At 40.8% G+C, this 21,464-nt stretch overlaps 2 protein-coding genes across 3 annotated transcripts in view; one reads left to right on the plus strand and one right to left on the minus strand.

The window, feature by feature from the left end:
• LOC308113834 (TOX high mobility group box family member 2-like) overlaps window positions 1-16,773 on the minus strand; it is a 74,152-nt gene extending 57,379 nt beyond the window's left edge. The window contains exon 1 of one of the 2 annotated variants that reach the window (XM_080470341.1): window positions 16,096-16,773. In XM_080470341.1, the coding sequence (XP_080326467.1) occupies window positions 16,096-16,200 (105 nt within the window). In that variant the 5' untranslated portion in view covers window positions 16,201-16,773. The remainder of the gene's footprint in view (window positions 1-16,095) is intronic. The other variant, XM_080470340.1, reaches the window with a different exon arrangement.
• LOC308113835 (WAP four-disulfide core domain protein 2-like) overlaps window positions 14,841-21,464 on the plus strand; it is a 48,923-nt gene continuing 42,299 nt past the window's right edge. Inside the window, exon 1 of the mRNA XM_080470342.1 lies at window positions 14,841-14,947. The gene's annotated coding sequence lies outside the window, so the exon portion shown is untranslated. The remainder of the gene's footprint in view (window positions 14,948-21,464) is intronic.

Genomic DNA, 21,464 nt, shown 5'->3' on the forward strand with positions numbered 1-21,464 from the left:
GAGGCTTTCAGCCCACACAACTCAGTAGGTTCCTATAAGACGAAGATGAAATGTTTTCAGTGATAACAATAAAGCAGCTCTTCTTGGTTCGATGAACCAAACCATCAGCTTCTGAAAGGCAGAGATGGAGAATAGAACAGAGAGAGAGGGAGAGCACTAATCTCATTACCTTCTCTTCCTGCCATGAGAGAATATTCATTTCTCTATGGCAAACGGCAGGAGGGTGACATGGGAAAAAAAAAAAAATCCCATCACACATCCCAGCATTTCATTTTCCATGTAATTAAATCAGTTAAATGTTATAAAAACATGTAAACTCCATCAATGACTTTGAGCCATTTGCATTTTTAATCAAGCCAGATTAATTCTAATAAGCGTGCTGGGCTAAGGCGATGACAGAGCAGGCCTATTGTGTGTCTGTCACACTCATTTAATTCTGTCATTATGTCCCATATCCTATTATGATAATTGGCTTTTTATTCTCAATCAACAAGCAGCCAAGGCTATTAAATAATAATCCCCGACTAGCGTACCTTTAACCTTAGATGTGTCAGAAGTTTGCCACCGCAAAAACAACAAGTGTTGGGGGAAAATGCCCAAAGAGCACACTCCCCTTCCTCGTTCAACCCGTCTACCTGCTCCAAATGAAAAATGGCTGTCAAGAAACTGGATGTTGACACTTGGCAAAGGGTGTAAAGCAAACAAGTTAGACAGAGGAAATAGGTATCACCATCTCCCCCCGCGAGGTAACTAAGCCGAGAAGACAAATGTGTCTGATAGGTTTCGCCATTTCCTCTGCGCCCTCTCAGGGGAGTCACTCGAATTCTCCAAAGAAACTGGTCTTGCGGTTTAATTGAAAGACATCAGTGCAAACAAATAAGGGGACTAAAAGATTACAGCCATGGAGACATGCAGAAACAAATGTCCCTGTCAAATGGATGATAAGACAGAAAAAGCTGATAAAATCTGGGGAAATACCAACAACTGCCAGAAAGTGTCGTCCCCTTTAATTATAATGTCACGCAGATTGAGGCAGTCAGCAAAATAACCAGACAGCATAGAAGAAATTTCATCATATGACAAAGGTCAAGTTCTTCATATGTTTCTTTATGAACCTCGGAAGTAATCACCTTATTACTGTATAACAAGTATTGAAACAAATTAAATGTACTGTCTGCAGCTGGGACACATTTGTTAAAATGAAATTTTTTAAAACAAAATTACTGCTGTTTTGTAGAGCAGGAGGAACCAATGTTCCCTGAGATTGATGCCAGATGACATCAGTCATATCACTAGTAAATATGCAGTGGTGGAATGTGTGGTCAAGGACATGGTTCATCAAGTCAGAAAGTTGCTTTGGTTAAGTTTTGTGGCAGTAAAACAGGAAATTTACTTTTCTGCCTTCACTATCTTTTTGTGTTTCTCGGGGGACAATGTAAGAGGAAATAATGAATATCAGTTAAAAACTGAAAAAAGAAAAAGAAAAAAGGAAAAACTGAACCCCCCCCCCCAAAAAAAAATCCCATTCACACTAATACTGCTGTTTTCTGGGGACAAAAAGAATATCTAGGGTGAGACAATACATAAGTTGGTCTTCTCCAGGATCCTACCATAGCCCAAAAAACATGTTTAAGGATAACTGGTGAATCTTGGTTGCCCATAGCTGTAAATCTGAATGTGGGTTTGTACACCTGCCCAGGTGTACCCTGCCAGTGCCCAGGATCAGCTCGGATGAAACATGAAAGAAGATGTGTAAAGAGATGGATGTCTGATTTTTCTCTCTTTTTGATATTTCCTTGGTTGTCAAAAAAAAAACTAAAACTGGATCCATCTTTTCAATTACAAACACATTTTCTTTCACTGCTCGTCATTACATGCAACAGAGGTGAAATAACAGATTTGGCCGGTCCTGATATAGCACAATCAATCATGCGACACAATGTCTCATGTTTATGTTTGTCTGTGACGCGGTCATTCTTTTCTGTCAGAGGTCAGCATAATATTGGGGGGGAAAAAAATGTCTTCCACTCAGTAGCTCGAATTGTACTGTAAACAATGCCAGGAAAGCAGTGGGGGCTGGGAGGGCTTCACTCCAACAGAAGCCAGCCTCGTTCAACTGACGGCCAGAGCGTTGCTGTTCAGTTTCATACTGACTTTCCCCCTCCAACAAAACGCATGTGCAGTCAACTCTCTCACATAACTCTAAAATTAGCCACAGAGTAAAGAAAGCTGTCAGTGCTGATGTGGCTGGGCAGGTACATCGAGAATGTATTAATTTTCTCATACAGAGAGAAAAGTGCTTTTCGAGGTTTTAGTATGCCCCGTTTTCCCCTATATCCCTGTGCATTAGTGTCTTTTTGAGAAGCCACTTTACACGAGGAGAGATTTTTAAGAGATTTTCTCCACTTCCATAAGACAGTTTAAAAAAAAAACAAAAAAAATAAAACATGGCCTCTTGCACTGGCCAATAACATGTGTTCTGCTTTATCAAACAGAAAGCCACAGCCTGTCAACTTTCACTCACTAATGTTGTGAGTTATGATAGATCTAACCTTGCTGCACAGCCGTTTCACACTCCCACAAGCAATTTCACTTTTAGCGCTCTAAAGACTTAATAAACGCTTTTCATTTGCCAGCGAGACCTCATGAAAGTGCTGTATGGCCTCACAATTTACATTTTACTCACTATTTATCAGTGAAGGAGACTTAATAACTTCTCTCTTGAGCACACACAAGGTGAGCGTTACTATGGGGAGGCCGAGAGCTCCTGTGTGCTCCGTGGCACTGAGGCCTGCTCCATTGTGGCAGGAGACAACAGCTGTCTTTACCTTTGGCAGGCAAACAGGCTCATTAAGGGCAGCCATGTTTGTTTTTGTGCCCGATACCTAGCCCTAAGCAAACACTGCCATATCTCCACTCCACAGCCCTTGCAGTCTCAACATTTCCTTCCCTATTGTAGAGGGAGGCCTTGGCACGTTGAGCCTGCCGTACATTTTTTATTTTTTTTTATCCCGCAAGCTCTGGCCAAGCTGCCAATTGCTCTCAAAGAATGCGTGCTTAATTGAGAAATTTAGCGAAGGTTTGAGCTGATGAAATGCTGAAATGCCGCTATCGGCACTGGTAGTAATGCCATGAATGATGTGTATGTGTTAAATACATAATGTGTCATTATACTGCCTGAGATCACATCTTGCGGTATGTCACAGAAAGCCTTCTTTGTTTGTTGTGCCATAGATGCGATAAAGGCGTCATTATTTGGTGTGCTCACAGCTAACAGTAAAATCTGCAGTGAAAGGTTTCATTCGCATATTTTCTCCCCTCTCAGCAATGTCTGAAGCCTGAGTGACAAGGCAGGTTGAATTCATAACGCTTTGACAAAAATTCCATTTAAGATGGAAAATGGCATTGAATGTCATTCCATTACTGCAGATGGCAAACATGGGAACATTTTAACCCTGAAGGCATTCATATTAACTTGTACAAAACAGCAGAAAGAGCATTTTGACTTTCCTTTAATAATTGTTCGGTACTCGAGTATTTTCAGCCAGAGCATTTGAAGAGTGGTCTTCCCAAATGTACTCACTTATTTGATTTCATCCCTTTTCACCATTTGTCAAGCCCAAAGTCACAATGCATTGTGAAATGAGTTCTTAATGTGGAGTAATGAGGCTGTCATGGCAAAGCAGTCTCTGCTTGTTTGAGTTTGACTCATGTCGTAGATTCAATTAAATCAGCTGAAGTCAAGCTGGCCCCAGGCCAGATCGGTAATGGTTGACCTCATTCAAACAATGCTCTGACATATTGAAACAATAAGAGGAAGGGCCTTGAGTCAGTTGCAAAAGCAAACCCCACTCAAAGGCGATAAGGTAGAAAAATTACAGTGAAGTCACCAAAGTGTTTGAAAGATTGTCTTCAGGGGGCTGGTGAAGTTTTTCTTTTTAATCTTTCTGGTGCCGGAGTGTTCACTTGTGTAACACCTTTCTGGTCAAAGTCACTGCAGTGTGTGTATGTATGTATGTGTGTGTGTGTATAGGATGGAAATCAATGATTTAAATGACTAGATCAAAACTAAAATATGTAAAGCACATGCATAAAACACTATCCAGCTTCCCATTCGAAATGTAAGCCAGAAGTTTCTTGGCTGTATTAGCATATAATGTGAGTTTGAGCCCACATTCACAAATCCTCTCAAATATAAACGAGATGTGAACGGTTTTGAATGGTAAATATGATCAGAACATCTCAATCTTTGATACGGTACGTGCTTTGTGCGTTTGACACGTCTGTTGACTGCAACAACTGAGAGCACAGTTTGAGTGATAAAACTAATAAGAGGTCAGAAACGCAGCTGGCTCATTTCTTCATTGGGAGGTTTAGTTGTCCTCACAAGTCTAAGCTGATTTATTTGGATGTTGAAGAGCCTGGAATCTACATCGTGACACAAACACTCCGAAGGCTATGTAAACACCCGTTGCAGTTTCAGTATCCAACCGTGCTTTCTGAGCAATACCTCGAGTGCCAAGGGCAAGAAGCACTTCTCACTTTTAGAAGGATCTCCACTGTCACAGCTACTAATAAAGCTCATTCCTTCGTTTGGGTAAAAAGGAGCAGTTATCTTTGAAAGTCTTATTTAAGTCTTCACTATCAGTGTGCGTTCCATTACGCATTTACCGTTCATTACATGTGAAATTTAGAGCTTGGAAAGAGACACATCCCGAGTGCTTTGTAGAATAAACACAATCAAAATGGGACATCTTGCTTCACTCGTGCTTCTCTCGTTATTCAGCGGGGCAATCGCAGTTACAGTAAACAGATAAAAGAGCAAACAGACAAACACACACACACACACACACACACACCACAACCTAACTGCATCTCATTAGGCGCCATTCCCTCTGGCCCTTATTCCATTAGAAATTAAAACTGGGGACAATTAGTGGCGGATCGGTCTCAGCTCAGTGCGCTGCAGTCGCACTCTCAAGGCTCTGCGATGACTTAATTACAGGTACATCTGAAAACAGTGTGCTGCCACTGGAATGAGCGCACAGTAAACACTGGAGCAAGTGTCAGGCTCTGCAAGGTGCGATGGATGAAAAATTAACTATGATTGGGAAATAGTCCTGTATTCCAAGAAAAACAAACTGAGTCATTACAGGGACACAAGTGTTGGCTGACAGGAGGCACATGAAAACAAAAAAACTCTTGTTTGTTTTTTTGTGGTAAACAGTGATTAAGTTTGTTGCTAATGAATACCAGCTTCACCCTGCTCACGTGTGATCTATGAATACTAAATAGGAAGAAAGAGGGTAAAGGTCAAAGGGAGATGAGAGTAAATTCCTCTTGTATTGTTTTCTTGTTCTTGGTTCTTTCTTTAAACACAGAGGTGTACACATTTCATAAAACTTGAAATTGATTACATGTTCCAATTATAGCAGCAATTATAATAGTATGATCATATACACATTTATGTGAGCCTCAATATAATACCTTTCCATGAACAAAAACACACAAAGCAAAGCGTTTTGTCAAAAGTCCCCAACATGAACATGAACAGAAAGCAAATCTTCTATGTGCTTTATCGCTCTTGTTATGACAAGGACACAAAGCGCATTTTTCTTTAATTGAACCAACCCTAGTTTATGTAACGACTGACCGTTCTGCCCTTCAAGCTAGAGAGACAGAAAGAGTGATCTGATCGCTCCGTGTACTTGCTCTGGTCACGTGACACCATGTCCCATTATATTGTGATGTTGTCACAGGAGGAGAGGAAATGAAATGCCTTGAAGCTGTGTGTGTGTGTGTGTGTGTGCGTGTGTGTGTGTGTGTGTGTGTGTGTGTGTGTGTGTGTGTGTGTGTGTGTGTGTGTGTGTGTGTGTGTGTGTGTGTGTGTGTGTGTGTGTGTGTGCGTGCACGTGTTTGTAATGGACAATGGGGTATTCAGGAGTATTAAAGTGAGTGTCGGTGTACATGACCTGAGGAATTTTTAAGATTTATTTTTCTAATTGTTTTCATCCGATACAAACATCTACGAACCCTGAAGATTAACACTAAAATCAACACACCAATCTACCAAATACTCTTGTCGACAATATGTGGATTCATTTGATAGCAAATCGAAAGGATAGACACTTGAGATGAAACATCTCATTTCCAAATAGGGGTCTAATTTAGCATTTTCTCCTCGAATCCAGTGGGAACTCCCGCAGATCCAGTAGGAGTAATACCAAATCTAACCGGGAACGTCTGAGTCTGTCGCACACGTTTTGAAAGCTTACTTCACTGTAGTAAGAGGATAATCGTGATCAAACACCCTCTGGTCCTAAAAACTGTCCCACTGTGGTAAGTTTCCTTTCTTTCCTTCGAGTTTCTCAGTGAACTGTACTGCATAAAACACCTACTTGCAGCCTGAGATTAACAGCCACTGGAAACTAATAGCTACCTCAACTCTTAAAAGCCTTCTTGTCCTGCCAATAACCGCACCATTCGAACACTTTGGATATCACTCAGTTTTGCATTTTGATGCATTTTTATGCAAATGTGAGTGCCTGATGTTATATGAGATGTTTAAAAAGCTCATTTCCTACATGACAGCAATATGAACACATCTCCCTGAGAAATACCCCGCCTAAATGAATTATCATTCACGAGACCTCCTATAGTAGCTGCGAAGAGGTTGCAATGGTTAATGAGTTCGGTGCCACATCCGTGCGCAACCTTACAACACGGCAGTACTGTTTGTAGCTTGTTGCCTATTGTGATATGGTGTGCGTTGACAATGAAAGGATGGTTTAAGAAGACAATTTCTTCAGTGACTATTTTAGTATCTACAGAAGGGTGTAAGCCTAAAGATACAGAGAGGAGTACATGTTGTTTTCATGAGGGCGGGGGGGAGTGTGATTGCTCTCATGGATTCTGAAATCTGATAGGAATAGTCAGCTGAAAACACAAAGCATGATAAAAAAAAAATAAAAATAAAATTGTCGGTGAAACACTGCATGAATTCAACTCAAGAGTTACAGTTATTTATCCACTCTTTGCCTCGGTATATTTTCTTGAGATTTGCTCTAAAAGAGAAATGGATTGCATCATTTTATACCTGCCATGTGAACACCATTTAACAAAGTTGCTGTCAGACTCTGAGCAAGGGCAGTAATTATTTAACTCCATGTGTGTTTGTCAAGCTGTGAGTACAGTTCTACACTTGATAACAGCTGAATCCAGATACAGAAAAGGGGAAATGTGTCTCGGATTTTTTAACAATGGAAAAATTGGGGACAATGAGTGATGAAAGACGCTGCTGTTTTTTTTTTCAACAAGTCACTGTGTCAGTTGAGAATTTCTTTTGTGTGCGTCTCTGTGTTCGGGGGATGTTGCATGAATGGGCAGTCAGCATTTAGGGTTCAAAAGAAAACAGCAGCCTGAGCTCCTGTCTGTGTGAAAACCAAGGCTACGGTGCTCTGTATCAAGTGCCATTGTTTTGGTAATAGTAAACCTGGGGCACTTGCCAGGAGGCATTAGTCATTCATCTAACAAGTTCCACAAAGCAAACCACAAAGTGCTCCACTGTCGACTTCCTCTTATTGAATTCTGAGCACATAAGCACATTTCCAAGTATCTAGCAGCAAGGTAAAAACTTTCAGATGACTTGCTACCCGAAATATGGCTGCCATGTTTATTTATTTGTGCATTCTCACGACAGGAAGCCGGCTCATTTGGAAGCACGTAGATCTTTTTTTTTTATTTTTTTTTGGGAGCGTGAAGGAGAGACTGAAGGGAGAGGAGAAGCAGGGAGGTGGTGGGTGAAAGGCGGAGAGGAGGGGATTAGGGCGGAGTGCAATTATTCAGCAGGCCAGGCATACGACATGATCTCTAATTACCCACAAAGCAATGTGTAACCCAAGCCACAGATTAGGCTGCATTATCAGGCTTAATAAAACATGACCATCTCTCAGTTTCACTCCCTTTCCCTGCCCTGCTGCCACGAAACACTTGTTTCTGGTTATGACATTCCCAATGCCTTTGCTGAGTGACTGACCCAAATTCACCTGTTGCTTTTCGACTGCAAACAACATGTTAACCACAGCCAGAAAACGAAAATATGACACGTTGATTCTCTGAGCAACAACGAAGGGACAATCCCTCTCAATTTAACTATGTATAGAGCCGTGGTTTATTTCTAATGCTGTAAGGTAAAAGTGGCGACATAAAAAAAAACCTAATTTGATATAATTGACAGCAGCACATCTTTCAGGACAGTCCTCAAACCCCCAAAATGTTTCTTTTGTGTCTCTTTTTTTTTTTTAACTTGGTGATTAAGCTCAACTGATCCTTTAAGTTTTTCAGATGAGATCAAAGAAAAAATAAATCATCCTTCAACTAATGACCCAGTAATTCTTTATCAGGACTTTTCTGCCTGAGTTTCACTGTTCCAAATTAATTTATGCTCTGTGGTGGACTTGCAACCTGTCTGTGGAGTCCCTGCTTTTGTCCATAATTACGTCCGTCAAGGATGTAATAAAGTCATTGCATATTTGTTTGTCTGTCTGTATGTCTGTTAGCAAGATTACGTCAAAACTACTGCACGGTTTTTGTGGATGGATGGATGGATGGATGGATGGATGGATGGATGATGGATGACATTAGGTTTAAAAACTTTTTACTGATTTTAAATTCAAGTCAATTCAACTTTCAAAGCACTGAACAGTTTTTTGGCAACTCTGGTTTAATTGGTCCTGAAAGCAGAATTATTTATTTTCTCTTTGGTTTAAATGCATTTGATTATTGATATTGGGGGATTCTGACACAGAAATAGCAAAAACACCGGAACCCTAACCCCCACACGAGTTGTAAAAAGTTACATTTCGGAGAAAGACCATTAATCCACAACATAAATGTTAGTTAGAATTCGATACATGTAGGCAGCTTGAAAATTAAAGTACAGCTTAAGGTTGAATAATTATAATAATCTGACAGTATAATATATGATCTAGCAAAATACAACAGAGACTAGGGTATTTGCCGTGTTAAGACTTGAAGTACATGTTTTATTATATCACGAACATTTTGAATATCTAAATGCATTTTTACTATGGCTGAGGTGTCAGCATGCATGCATGCACGCACACGCACACACCGACACATACACACAAAAAAACCATGTACACATATGCAAAGACATATACTTGCTTAGTTCACGTGGTTTGAGCCAGTAAGTGCTGCTTTAGGCTATGGTTTTTCACTACTGTCTACTGTGTTATTAACAATTCTATAAAAAGCTCTGCTCAAGTTTTCCTTTCCTGTGTGTTAACAAGCCTACTGAGCTGCTGTGAGGTTACCGAAACACAGTTAAGACAGACACCCGAGTCTTCAACAGCAAAACACCATTGATCGCGTGTCATAATTTCCAAAATCCTACTTTTCTTTCCCCTGTTTGTTTTTCTGAGCGACATCACTCATCAGCATGGCCCGTGGCCAGCTTGAGACTAAATAGGTCGACAACACAAAGAGAGGGCCTCTTTCTCTAGTTTTCCCTCCCTTTTCTCAATCCACAAGCCTCCTCTAATCTGTCTTCCTTCATTTTTTCAAAGATCCATCTCTAGTCTTTTCCTCTTTGCCAAACTCTAAAGCTTTTTTTGTCTTTTTTTTTTTTTTTTAAGCAATCCCCATTACTTTAACCAAAGATAATAGCATTGAACAAACTAAAACCAGGGTATTACTACTCCACTTTCTGTCACACTTCACTCTCTGCCCATTGTAAACGATCACGGAGCTCATCATTAGCTCTCAAAGAGGAAGAATGAGCCACAGTTTGATTACCTCGGTGGCTCTGTGGGTTCCCGCAGTCTGCTGACTGAATTGGACGCAGACGATTACAGCCTTGCACAGGCAATTATATCTGCCTGCTAAATATGTCACACATAATAAACACATGCTCCTGACAGACAAGGGACAAGGGGAGGCCGTCACAGCTGGGGAAAGAGGAAAGAGAGCAAATTCAGGATTGTATGGATTTATCCATCTTGTCTTTTTCAAGTGGAAACCTCTTACAGTTTAAGTCAGCACATGTCTTTGAAGTTTTGGGGAGAGAAAAAAAAATCAGCGCTTGGATTATAAATCAAAGATCCGATGATGAACGGCAACCTGAAAGATCTAATATTTCCGAAGGCAAATATGACACATCCTGAATGAGATAAGTTCATTCAGCTGAAGTTTGGTTTTATCAAAATTCTAACTTTCCACTGGAATATGTACTGATCCAGTGTTAATCTGGGTTTGGACGATAAACTCAACTTTCTTATGGGCATTGTCCCTTTAGACTACAACGTAAACATGGCACTGACACCAAGCCGATAATATTTGTGAAAGATATTCAGTGAAAACAAGGGAGGAAAATCCCTGGCAAGGAACTTATATCATGGCCTATGGTGTTTGCACAGGACATACCTCAGGAAGCTGAGACAACTGGGAATGTTTGTCCAGCTTTCAGCCTCCTCCATGCATACATACAGTAAATACGAGCAGTACATACAGCATGGTACATACATACAGTACATACTATATGTGTAAACTTGGGTTCAAACGTCAAAACTATACATACATACAAACTCCCTATCATTCATACATTTACGTTGATACGTATCACAGATACAGAGCATTCGTCTATGAAAAATCTCCATTTGAAACTGGCCTGATTATCAGCAGCACTACCGAGTTCAGTTGTTTCCCACAAGTTATGTTGTCATACTGTAGACATGGGAAAGTGAGGGGGGGGGGGGTTAAACTGCCAACCCCTTTATGAGTGAACACAGAAGTTTACCTCCAGAGGTAAAGTTATAAAGCCCAAAAAATAATAATGGACGAATATATAAAAACCGAGAGGAGCAGGAAAATGTCCACAAATGGAAAGAATAGCAGCCATTACTAATGGAAACATAGCTATTCAATTACTCCACTGACCAATTTACTCCAAAAAGAGGCACTCACAGACACACAAACAGAGGGATTGATGAATTTATAGAAGAGTCGCTAGATAAATAGGAAAACAAACAGACAGACAAACAGACCACACTGCCATCCTACATTTCTTTGGAGTGTTTGCAGCCATTAACAAACATAATCAACATTTAACCAAACACCCCAGGGCCCGCTGTGCAGCAGGTGCTGGCTCTGCCTCTTTTCCCTTTCTTCTTCTGCTGTAAGAATAGGAATGCCGTCGCACTGCCCCATGGGAAGGCCCGGGCTGACTAATGTAAGCACACTACAGTGGGGCGGCTGGTCTTAATTATGGTAACAGACGCTGAGGGGGATGCACTGGTACCCACCATCGAGAACATAGCTTAGTACTGCCAGGGCCAATAATTAGCACATGGGTACTCCCCTCCCCTGCTCCTACCACTACAATACACACATACGTACACTGTCACTCTCGTAACTTGCGCTTAGAAACCAAACAAAGACACAAAAAGGTTTTCAAGCAGGGAAGAAGCTCGTTATGCTCACACCACTCACATGTCACATTTACTTTTTAACCAGTCCTGATGTTAGTCAGTCTTTACCCATCAGCTAAAACATCCAAAAATGTCTTTAAAAAAGTGACAACTTGTGGTGAGCGGGGATAAGACTTTGCAGACAGGGTATATGTAAAGAAAAAAAATTTAGACAGGAAATGTCCCTGCCACACACAAGCTCTATCGCTCAGTCTGTGTCAGACCCAATTCCAGTTTCATTGAAAAGATTTAAAATGGTAGGAATCCCTATTAAAATCTCCTCTGTGTGTCGGGGCAGGGAGAAAATGATTTAGTGGCTGTTTTTGCTCTGCTCCTGCTCACTGTGTCACCGGCCCTTACTGTGGTATGCATGGCCTTCCTCTGCACAGGGCTATGAAAGCAATTGTGATTGTGACTCCGTAGTCAGCAAAACGCTTGAATGGCCCCGAGTTAGCATGCGCAGGCACACACACACACACACATGCACACTCCCAGTGTCCCCATCCTGGGCCGCTGATTACTTCAACCCATTTGACTCTCACTCATCCTTTTGATTCTCCCTTTCTGCCTCTCTGTCACATACCACAGAGTTTGTCATTAGCTAATAGTGCAAACACCACTCAACATGAACATATACTGAAGCCAGCACTACTGAAATGATCAATTTGTCAGCCTGCTTTAAGTGCTCAAGGTATTAAAAATAACCCTTGTGCATCACAGCTGTTTTTTGTTTTTTTTCCAAGAGCCTTCTTAACTTGATGATGATCAGCTGATGGAAACTCACTGGATATGTTAATGCAACGTAATCAAACCTTTGCACAGCATACACAAGGCTGTCCTGTAATAAAAAAATAAAACTGAGATAAGGCATTCAAATGAAGCACATCATTCCCCAGCTTATCTGAGGCAGAGGAGACCACCAACTAACAAAGCCAGCTCTTCAGTCAGGCTCTATCTAAGCAGATATCAGTTGTTGGGAGGATATATGAGCTGGGTGGGGCTTGAGTGTATAAACACAGGCCCTACTCTCTCTGCACTCTATACTATTGCTATACTGTGGGCAGCACCTCACCCTAACAGCTACAGCAGCAGCAGTCAGCACTGTTTGATTAAGGTATTCAAATAAAGGAGCAGACACTGTGTTCCCATTTCCCAGAGCAAACCAAGAGTGCAGGACAAACCAGTGGCTACGGTACGATTACAGTTCGACATGTTGTCTAGGACTAGATGTGTCTGTTTACCTTCTTTGCTGACTACAATACACAAACTGTAAATCTGAACATCGTAAATACGAAATGCAGCCAGTGAGGCAGCAGAGAGCATTAAAACATGACACAGTTTAATATCACTATCAGAGCACAAAGCTGTTGAAATGGTTTTATTTTGGTGTGATTTCTCTTCAACTGTGGGAGAGCGCCACAGTCACAAAAGACACTCACGCTCACAGTGAAATAAAGCGAATACTGAAACTACTGAAGTAGACATCTCCAGTTATTTATAGATCTTTCTGAATCATCTTAATCTGCACATGAAGTTCCTTCTTTGCTCATTTTATGTATCAAGCTTCCATTTGAATCCTCACCTCATTTTTTTTTAATCTGTTTCACAATGCACGGCGTCTCAGTAAACGCGACGTCGGCACGAGCTGATTTGGTTCATGTTATTTAAAGGCTAATTGACAACAAATGCCTGCTGCCAAACCTATGAAAAAGTTCCCATCTCCCACCTGCAAGACATTTTTGTACATTGTAAGCAACACAGCCAAACCAAAGAAACTAAATTATGCAATACTTTGTGATCACAGAGGATGTGTGCCAGTAGAATAAAGGTAAAAGGCAGAATATACCCCAAAGCAGCTCAGAAATCCAACATGCGCATGTACACCCATGAGTGAAATGGGTTGTGGCTCCAAGTGAGCAGCATGGCAAAGGTTCATAGCATGACAGTGGCATGTGTTTGCTTGGAAGTTGCATCAAGTTGAGGATTGTTGAAAATCAACTCGTCTGCAGGCAGCCGAAGTGAGTAGCTCTCAAAAGAGGTTTGTAAATAAACATGCTATAAAGCTAAAACAGAAACACATGCTCTACTCATCCAATTAAACTCATCCGTGACTCATATTAACACTATTAATTTTGCAGCGATACAAGGCAAAATGTCTCTCTCAGACTGTAAATTGCTTTCTTCTCTTTTTGTTAAATACTGTAGCAGCCAAAGAGGAATAATGGTGCTAAATCTCATCTGGTGCTTCTGTTTATTCAAATTATTTTGAGTCTTTTCCAATAGCATTATCCCAGCAGAATATATTCGAGCTAAACTAGAAGCCAACAAATTCAGCCACAAACCAAAATATTCACATGAATATGCAAAGTAAGCCCTTTAAAAAAAAAAAAACAACAAAAAAAGAAAAAAAAAAACAATTGACCTCAATTCTATGATTAGCCTTTTGACTCCCTGCAGCTTGAGAAAGAGACCTGAGTAGAGTTTGAAAAGGGGCTAACCCGAGGCTGTCAAAGATGATTAGCAGCAGGTCGGCATGATCGGTAGATACAGTACCTACACAACAAATCAGATGTCTGTTTTATGTCACAGTCACTCTGACGAGCGACTGAGGAGACGAACTTGACCTTGCGCGCCGTGTTAACAGGACACCAAATGAGCCCTGCTGCTCCCAGCCTCATTTGCATTGCTGGTGAAAGTAGTTAGTCTTACACTTGTGATGATGACAAATTATATACCCCCCCCCCCCCCCTCTGGAAAGCCCCCTAAGTTAAAGTAGCGAGAAGGGAATTTCACTAATTCAAACGAAACACTTGTATAATTTTGGGGTGTGCCACACGTTTTTCCATCGGTGACAGAAGTTGGTGTCTCCTTCCCCCTTGTGAAAGCTCTTTATATCTTTGTATATCTAGTGGCTTTGTTTCCAGGTTTCACGCAGGCTGTGTGTGTGGATATCAGCATATTCTTGGGATTATCCGCATGGAGGATGATCCTAATTCATTTGACCTACAAAAAGATAGCCTGTGCAGAGGAGACAGTTATGTGAGCCCATTTGTGTGTGTCACAGGTGTAAACCAGCCTTATCAGTAAACGTTTAATACAGTTCTTACTCCATGTGTGGTCCATTTAATAAAAAAACTGTGTTCTGGCCGCTTTGCACTTGAACTATCTCTGTGAGACCAAACCTAAGTAGAGCTTATGATTGCATGTTTTTAAGACCTAAAGTGGGGGAAGATCTCCTCATGTGATTACGTGATTTCTCCATTGAGTTTGACAGATTTTTCCATTGCCCACACATTGAAAGACACACCGGCAACTGTCACTTTCGTTATCCCCGCATTATCATACGTGAAAGTCACGTTTAATGTGAGAAAGGCAAAGAACTCCAAGCCATGTTTGTCTCATAAGAACTACAGCAGCAGGTCAACATCCAGAGCCTGAGGATTTGCACCAGCCCAACCACCGTAAGTGACAACAACAAACTCTAAATCAGGGACAGCAGATGGCTGAGGTGCTGTTAACACTGTTAATTAAACTGTTTGAAATGTGTTTTTATACTATTTCCACAGGGCATGTGTTGTATTTGTGATATCCATTAGTACTTTTCCTGAGCTCTTACCACTCCTTTGTGGTGTTTTCCTCCATCATGGCAGGTTTTTAAATTGAATGCATTTGGATTTGTAGTGCGGCTCTCTCCTTATATTATATATTTATTTAATTCAAAACAGGATAGGCGCTTTTTTTTTTTTTTTGCTTCTCATTTATATATTTATTTGCGCCGGGGAAATGTCAAACTACAAGATATTCATAATGTTGCTTTAAATGCCACCTGTGCTCCTTTCTATGGAGTCAGTGCAGGTCACAAGCCAAAAGCCGAGGGGTGTCAAAACTGAGAGGGAGAGAGAAAAGGAGTCATACTTGTACCAGTCGGACTCTGTGGCTTCTCGTTACAAAGTAATTAACAGTACATTACTGGCACGCATCCATTTAATCGGTGAACTCCCAGCGGAGAACCCGGTAAGCTATAAGAAATCATTGAGAGGGAAGATAATGTTGGATCAGAGAGCAGAGTGGGGCAGTATGGATTCCATACAGCCCTTGGTACTATTCCACATCGGGTGGGACACTTAATGCCAGCTTTGTGTATAACACAACTGCATAATCTCACCGGGAAAATAACACAATAAGCATGCTTGCCACACAGGGGTTAAAAAAAAAAAAAAAAAAAAAAGTTGAACTACACATTTTTCTTTCAAGAGGAAAACAGACAAATTACAAGTCTCAGTGTCAAGACTCAGATCCTAATTCACTTGTTCCAGACTAAACAAAAAAAAACAAAACCTTTCCATCCTGGCCCGGGTCACTTTTACTTGCTGACACTTGACATTTTTTTTTAATTTTGTTTTTTATGGTGGTGTGGGGGGTGCGGAGGGGGGGGGGGGTGCGTTTGTAGTAAGTGTGCGTCAACGAAGTAAAAATAAATAAATAAATCAAAACAAACACATCCAAAAACATGTTTGCGTAACGTGATGGTTTTGTGCATTGGATGAAATCACACAAGACAGGTGAGAGAGCGCGTCAGTGCAGGAGGCAAAACAGAAGCATCATTTACCTTGTTCGAGTGATAATAGTCCAGCGAGCTCAGACAACTTGGATCAGTCGGTAGAGAGCATGAACCCACATTTGCCGGGGGCGCAGGATAAAATCTCACGTCCATCTCAGGCTGTGCGAGACTGAAGGCATGAAACCACTTTCAGCGGTTTTGACTCACTATTGTCTCAGCAAACACAAAACGCCGGAGCGGTGAGAGGCGAGAGAAGAGAAGTGGGGGAGTTTCACTCGGTACACTCTTTTTCCCTCACATCCGTTCGCGGCCGAACTTCGGCACCAACTCTGGTGATGCGCAGTCCTCCTCAGAGCCGCGGCGCGCGCCAGGACGCGAAACACTCACTATCTCTCTCTCTCTCTTTCTCTCTCGCTCTCTCTCTCTCTATCTCTCTCTCTATCTCTCTCTCTCTCTCTCACTCACTCACACACTCAAAAGCACAAATTCATTGATACGCACGTGTTGGCAAAACAATGCAAAAAACAAAACAAAAAAAAACCCCAAGCAAAACAAACAAACAAAAAAAAAAAGCCTCCCAACTTAAGATCCCGTCTAATCAAAATATATTCAACTGCAGGGCATCAATTTACTGCCTCTGCACGCGCTCAGGACTCCACACGGGCTTTGTTATGGAGGGGCATATTCTTGCATTGGTTCCAGTACAGAAGTGGTTGGACTTCCCTCTCTGCCATGCGACCTCTGCCGATAATAAACGGGAAAAAAAAAAAAAAAAAAAAAAAAAGAGGAACGGAGGGAGAAGGGGGAGGGGAGATTGGTGGCTGCCTTGGCAACCGTTCTCCTTTCTGCAACTGCGCGCTCCTGATTAGCTGGAAATGTAGTGGTGTGCACGGCCGTGCATTATAAAGCGCACTCCGCTTCCATCAGTGCTTCATAAAGGCTTCCATTTAGGTTATTGTGCCAAGGCGGATGGGAGGAGGCTGCGCAGACACTCTGCGTGGTTAGTCCGTGTGTATATGTATTTTTGTATTATTTTTGAGTTGTCTGGTTGTGGGCCCAAAGACTGTAAAACAACTTTGTGATTTGTGACACTCCACTGTATGAATAACACTGAGAAGAGAAGTGGCATGGCAACAAGATGAACCTGTTGTTAAATAGTCCAGAATCAGCCAAAATATGCAAAAGTCCCTTGCATTTAATTGCATCATTTGCATCAATGTTGTTGCACCAAAAAAAAAAAAAAAAACAACAAACTCTTCTCATTATTATCAACCTCAACTCATGTGGATCATGAACTGGTTTGTCTGAAGAAGCGTTTGCATTTAAAAGTTTTATTGGTTGCATTTTTAAGTGCAAAAAAATAAGAGGAAATGTGCAAAACAAGCTCCAAATAGAACACAAAAATGCCCTGCAACACACTTTAAAGCGATGAGCGCTTTCCAAGAGGCGTAAAATGGTGTGCTCGGGCTGGAATATGTACAAGGAGATTTAATCTTGTACCATACAGTTGCAAATGTGCGTGGAGAGAAGCTGGGGCTGTGAGAGCTGCTTCTGACAGCTCACTGAATGTGATGGATAGCACACCCTTGCCCTGTGATGTGCATGCACATTTGATGTTGAAATGGCCTATCCATGGGACCATTGTCTTTCAATCATGTCAAGGCAAAGTACAGAACAGAGCACATTTTCTGCTGCCTGGCGTTATTACTATGCCACAGTTTACAGCACAATCCATATAGCCTCCTTGCACAGAAATGTTCTTGGGTCATGTGATGCAGTTCTGTTTTAAAGAAGCCTAATTTGGGCCTTGTTTTTTCTTTTTTTTTTGTATGCATCTGCATTAAAACAGCTGTAACGCAGCCTCTTTATTACTCTTTAATAGTTTTGCAGACAGGTTTTCATTAAGTGAATCTGGATGTGAATACAGGAGAGCTTAACACGAAGAAGGGTACAATTGTTTTCACACAAACCGTGACAGCAGCCTCTGCCCACTGTAGCAGTTCTTATGTTCCCAACCTTCTGAAATTCAAAATAGACGGTCATTATTTCTGCGGGGTCTATTATGTTACTGTGCAGCCCCTTTATTTTACAGTGCGGGCCTTCACCGGTAGGCACGTCCTGCCACTCTTCCCGAGCCAGCACACCGAGGGTTAACCGCATGGCTCGGTGCCATGGCTTCATGGGAATGGAATGTGGAGTGCTGTGTGTGCAGGGCTCCTTTCCCAGCATCCCTCACTGCCCAGGCGCATGCTAATGATCAGTATTATTGAAGCACAATTGATGGGCTAGCAACCAAACAAGAGAAACTAATTACTACTAAAGCTTTATTGTCCTTTAATTACTGAAGCTCTATGGCAATTAGTGCCGCACAAAGATGCAGCCCCACTTTAATCTCAAATAAAATGTGATTCAGATGAAAAAATTTTGGAAGATGAAAGGTAGATAAGATAATTTGGCTTTCAGTGCGTTTCGTAGAAACGATGCCTGATTTGAGTAAAGCGTGGGACAACAAAAGGACTGCTGAGGACTGTGCTAATTTCAACTGAAAATCATCTCAAGACAGAATCTGTGTGTGATATTTCTGTGACCTTGGAAGGCTAAACAGCACACACACACACACACACACACACACACACACACACACACACACACACACACACACACACACACACACACACACACACACACACACACACACACACACACACACACACACACACACACACACACACGCACCCACACACACACACACACACACACACACACACACACGCACACAAAACATGAAAACTGAAAATCCTCCAATTTACAGAACAGTCAACCAAGCCACCCGCATGCAGTGTCATTAAACGAAACTTACAAAGTTTTCAAAAGTGTCTTTGTAGAATCATTCGCGGACTGTTTTACACCCATTTGAAGTGCATTTCAAACAAACGATCAGTCCGACAGGGACATAGGAAGAGAGAAACACTGTGTAGTATTTACAGCGACTGTTTACTACCAACAAAATTATGACATGTTCTCCGCAACCCGATAGTGATTGATTTTGAAGAACACTGTGGCACATGCACGACTACATCGATCATAATGAATTCAGATTCTGCCTCATTTAACTTGATTTAATTGTGTTAAAATGCTTCATGTCTTACATATTAACACCGAGGCTCTGAGATTCTCTGCTTATCTTTGTTCAATACAGGCAGCGGCTGAATGCCGACCCTGCATTCCCTTCAAACTAGTCACACTTTTGAAAGTAGCATGACCTTTTGAAACATCATTAGTCATAATTTATGCATCATTAACGCAGTTTCAAAATTACTGTATAGTGTACAGTGCCTTAAAGTTACATATGTCCACGAGAGCTTCTAGAAATTTACTGACATTCATAAACAATTAAGCTGCAGATTTGCACGATCTACGATCCGCTCTGTAATTGCCATTCAAATCAATCCTTCTACATGACTGCTGATGAATTTCAATTGCAGACCACTCAAACACAATGCACGTGGATTGCACAGGAATGCCATAGAAGGGAAAAAAAGAAGCAAAGAACATCGGAAATACTTCTGATTGGCAAAAGCTGCCAACCACCAACCAAATACTGAAGTGGAGCATTTGGCATGGATCCAGTCAACTGAACCTTTTTCGAAATAAACCTTTTTACAGTGGATTTAAGTGCAATTTAAAAAAAATGCAACTCTAAATAAGATGGCATAAAACTGCAAACAATAAGAAAAGGCACACATAAAGAACCCGCAATAATAGCCAATGTGACGAGAGTATTTGGGTTTTTCACAGTGAGGTAATCAGCACACAAAGTTTACATTTTTACCTCCATATGAAACGTGGATCCATACTTTTTTTTTTTTTTTTTTTAAATGTTCTATATATTGAGACCTCTCAGTCAACTGCTACACAACACACAGCGCAAAAGAAGGTAACTGATGTTTGTCTGGCAGGAAGTTTTATAAAGTGTAGGTGTCATAGATATTCAAAATCAATGCATGTTGTTTTTGTTTTTTTACAAACTTCTCCCAAAGAGAACATTTGGATTAAGTTAAGCCAAAGTTCACATGATGTAAACTTACACAAGTCTGCTCTGAGGGCATAAACTTGTACTTTTGTATTTGGAAAGTTTTTGGAGTTTAGATGCTTTGAATCCAGTGAACACCTTTTAAAACATGAATACATTTCTTTATTTTATCACTTGCATGTTGCATATATAATTGATTGAAAGTATTGTTTTTTTAGACTCGATATGCCCAGTTGACTGAACTCTGGGAGAGAAACATTTTTTTTTTATTTAATTTTCAAAATTAAAAGGTTTTAAAGAGAAAAACTTTTAGATATCTGGTTGGGTGTGTTGTTAGTACATTATAACATATAGATAGTAGCAAGACATTATTACTCTGTTGATTTGTATAACCAATAATACCTTCAAGTTGCCTGTGTGGACTCGACACACCCACAGACATGCAGGGTGTGCTGTAATTTTACTGTCTGGCCATTTACTATAATCTGATCTGTTCATGCAAACTGTGTGCTTTAGGGCGGCTCTGGTAAGGTACATACAAATGATATGATTATGTTGAACTCTGTGTTGCTCTTGTTTCAAAGGTTTCATCCCAGATAGACGATTCCCAGTTAGACGCTTCCCATTTAGATGTCTTATTATAATTAGTGAATTACTTGTAACATTTCAGTGACCTTCGATAATTAGTAATGTATTTTTACACATAAAGACACATAGGTCCTTTGAAAAAGTAGCTCAAAATGGGTTTAAAATTGCGGCGGGGAAGAAAAGAAAAAAAAAGCATGTTGGACTAAAAACATATGCTTTGTAAAGACACATAAAGAAGCTCAACATTGGCCAGAGAAAGAAAAAAAAAAATGCTGGGTCCCGATGTCGGACTAAAAACATGTTTTATAAAGACACATAAAGTGGTTCAAGAACGGCCGCCTCCCCACCCACAGTCATCAGCTGTGCTATGAAGCTCCTCACCGTTAGTTCACTTTTAGAACTATTATCAACATATTGTTTCCCCTTATTTCCACACCATAACTCAGATATGGAAGAACGAGGGAGTTACATAATAACTTGGGTTGAGTATCTGATTAATGGTGAATGCGTTAAGTTAATATCCCACACAGGTAGTCAACCTGTTGTTCGTGTGATAATAAGCACCTCATTAACGATGAATGACACCCATTCAACTTGTATGTGGTATTGTGTGGCGTGATTCACGGATTGAATTATGAATTACATTCCAAATAAATGCAACATAGTCCAGAGTGACTTCTGTGTTTTTTTTTTTATCGTCATGATGCATTTTGACCGATGCAATAAATCCATTTCTAGGAATTACTTTTGATGAAAAGCTTGGTTGGAAGCTGCAAATAAATATCCTGAAGTCAAA

This window comes from Lipophrys pholis, assembly GCF_963383615.2.
Source record: "Lipophrys pholis genome assembly, chromosome: 8".
NCBI classification, from domain to species: domain Eukaryota; kingdom Metazoa; phylum Chordata; class Actinopteri; order Blenniiformes; family Blenniidae; genus Lipophrys; species Lipophrys pholis.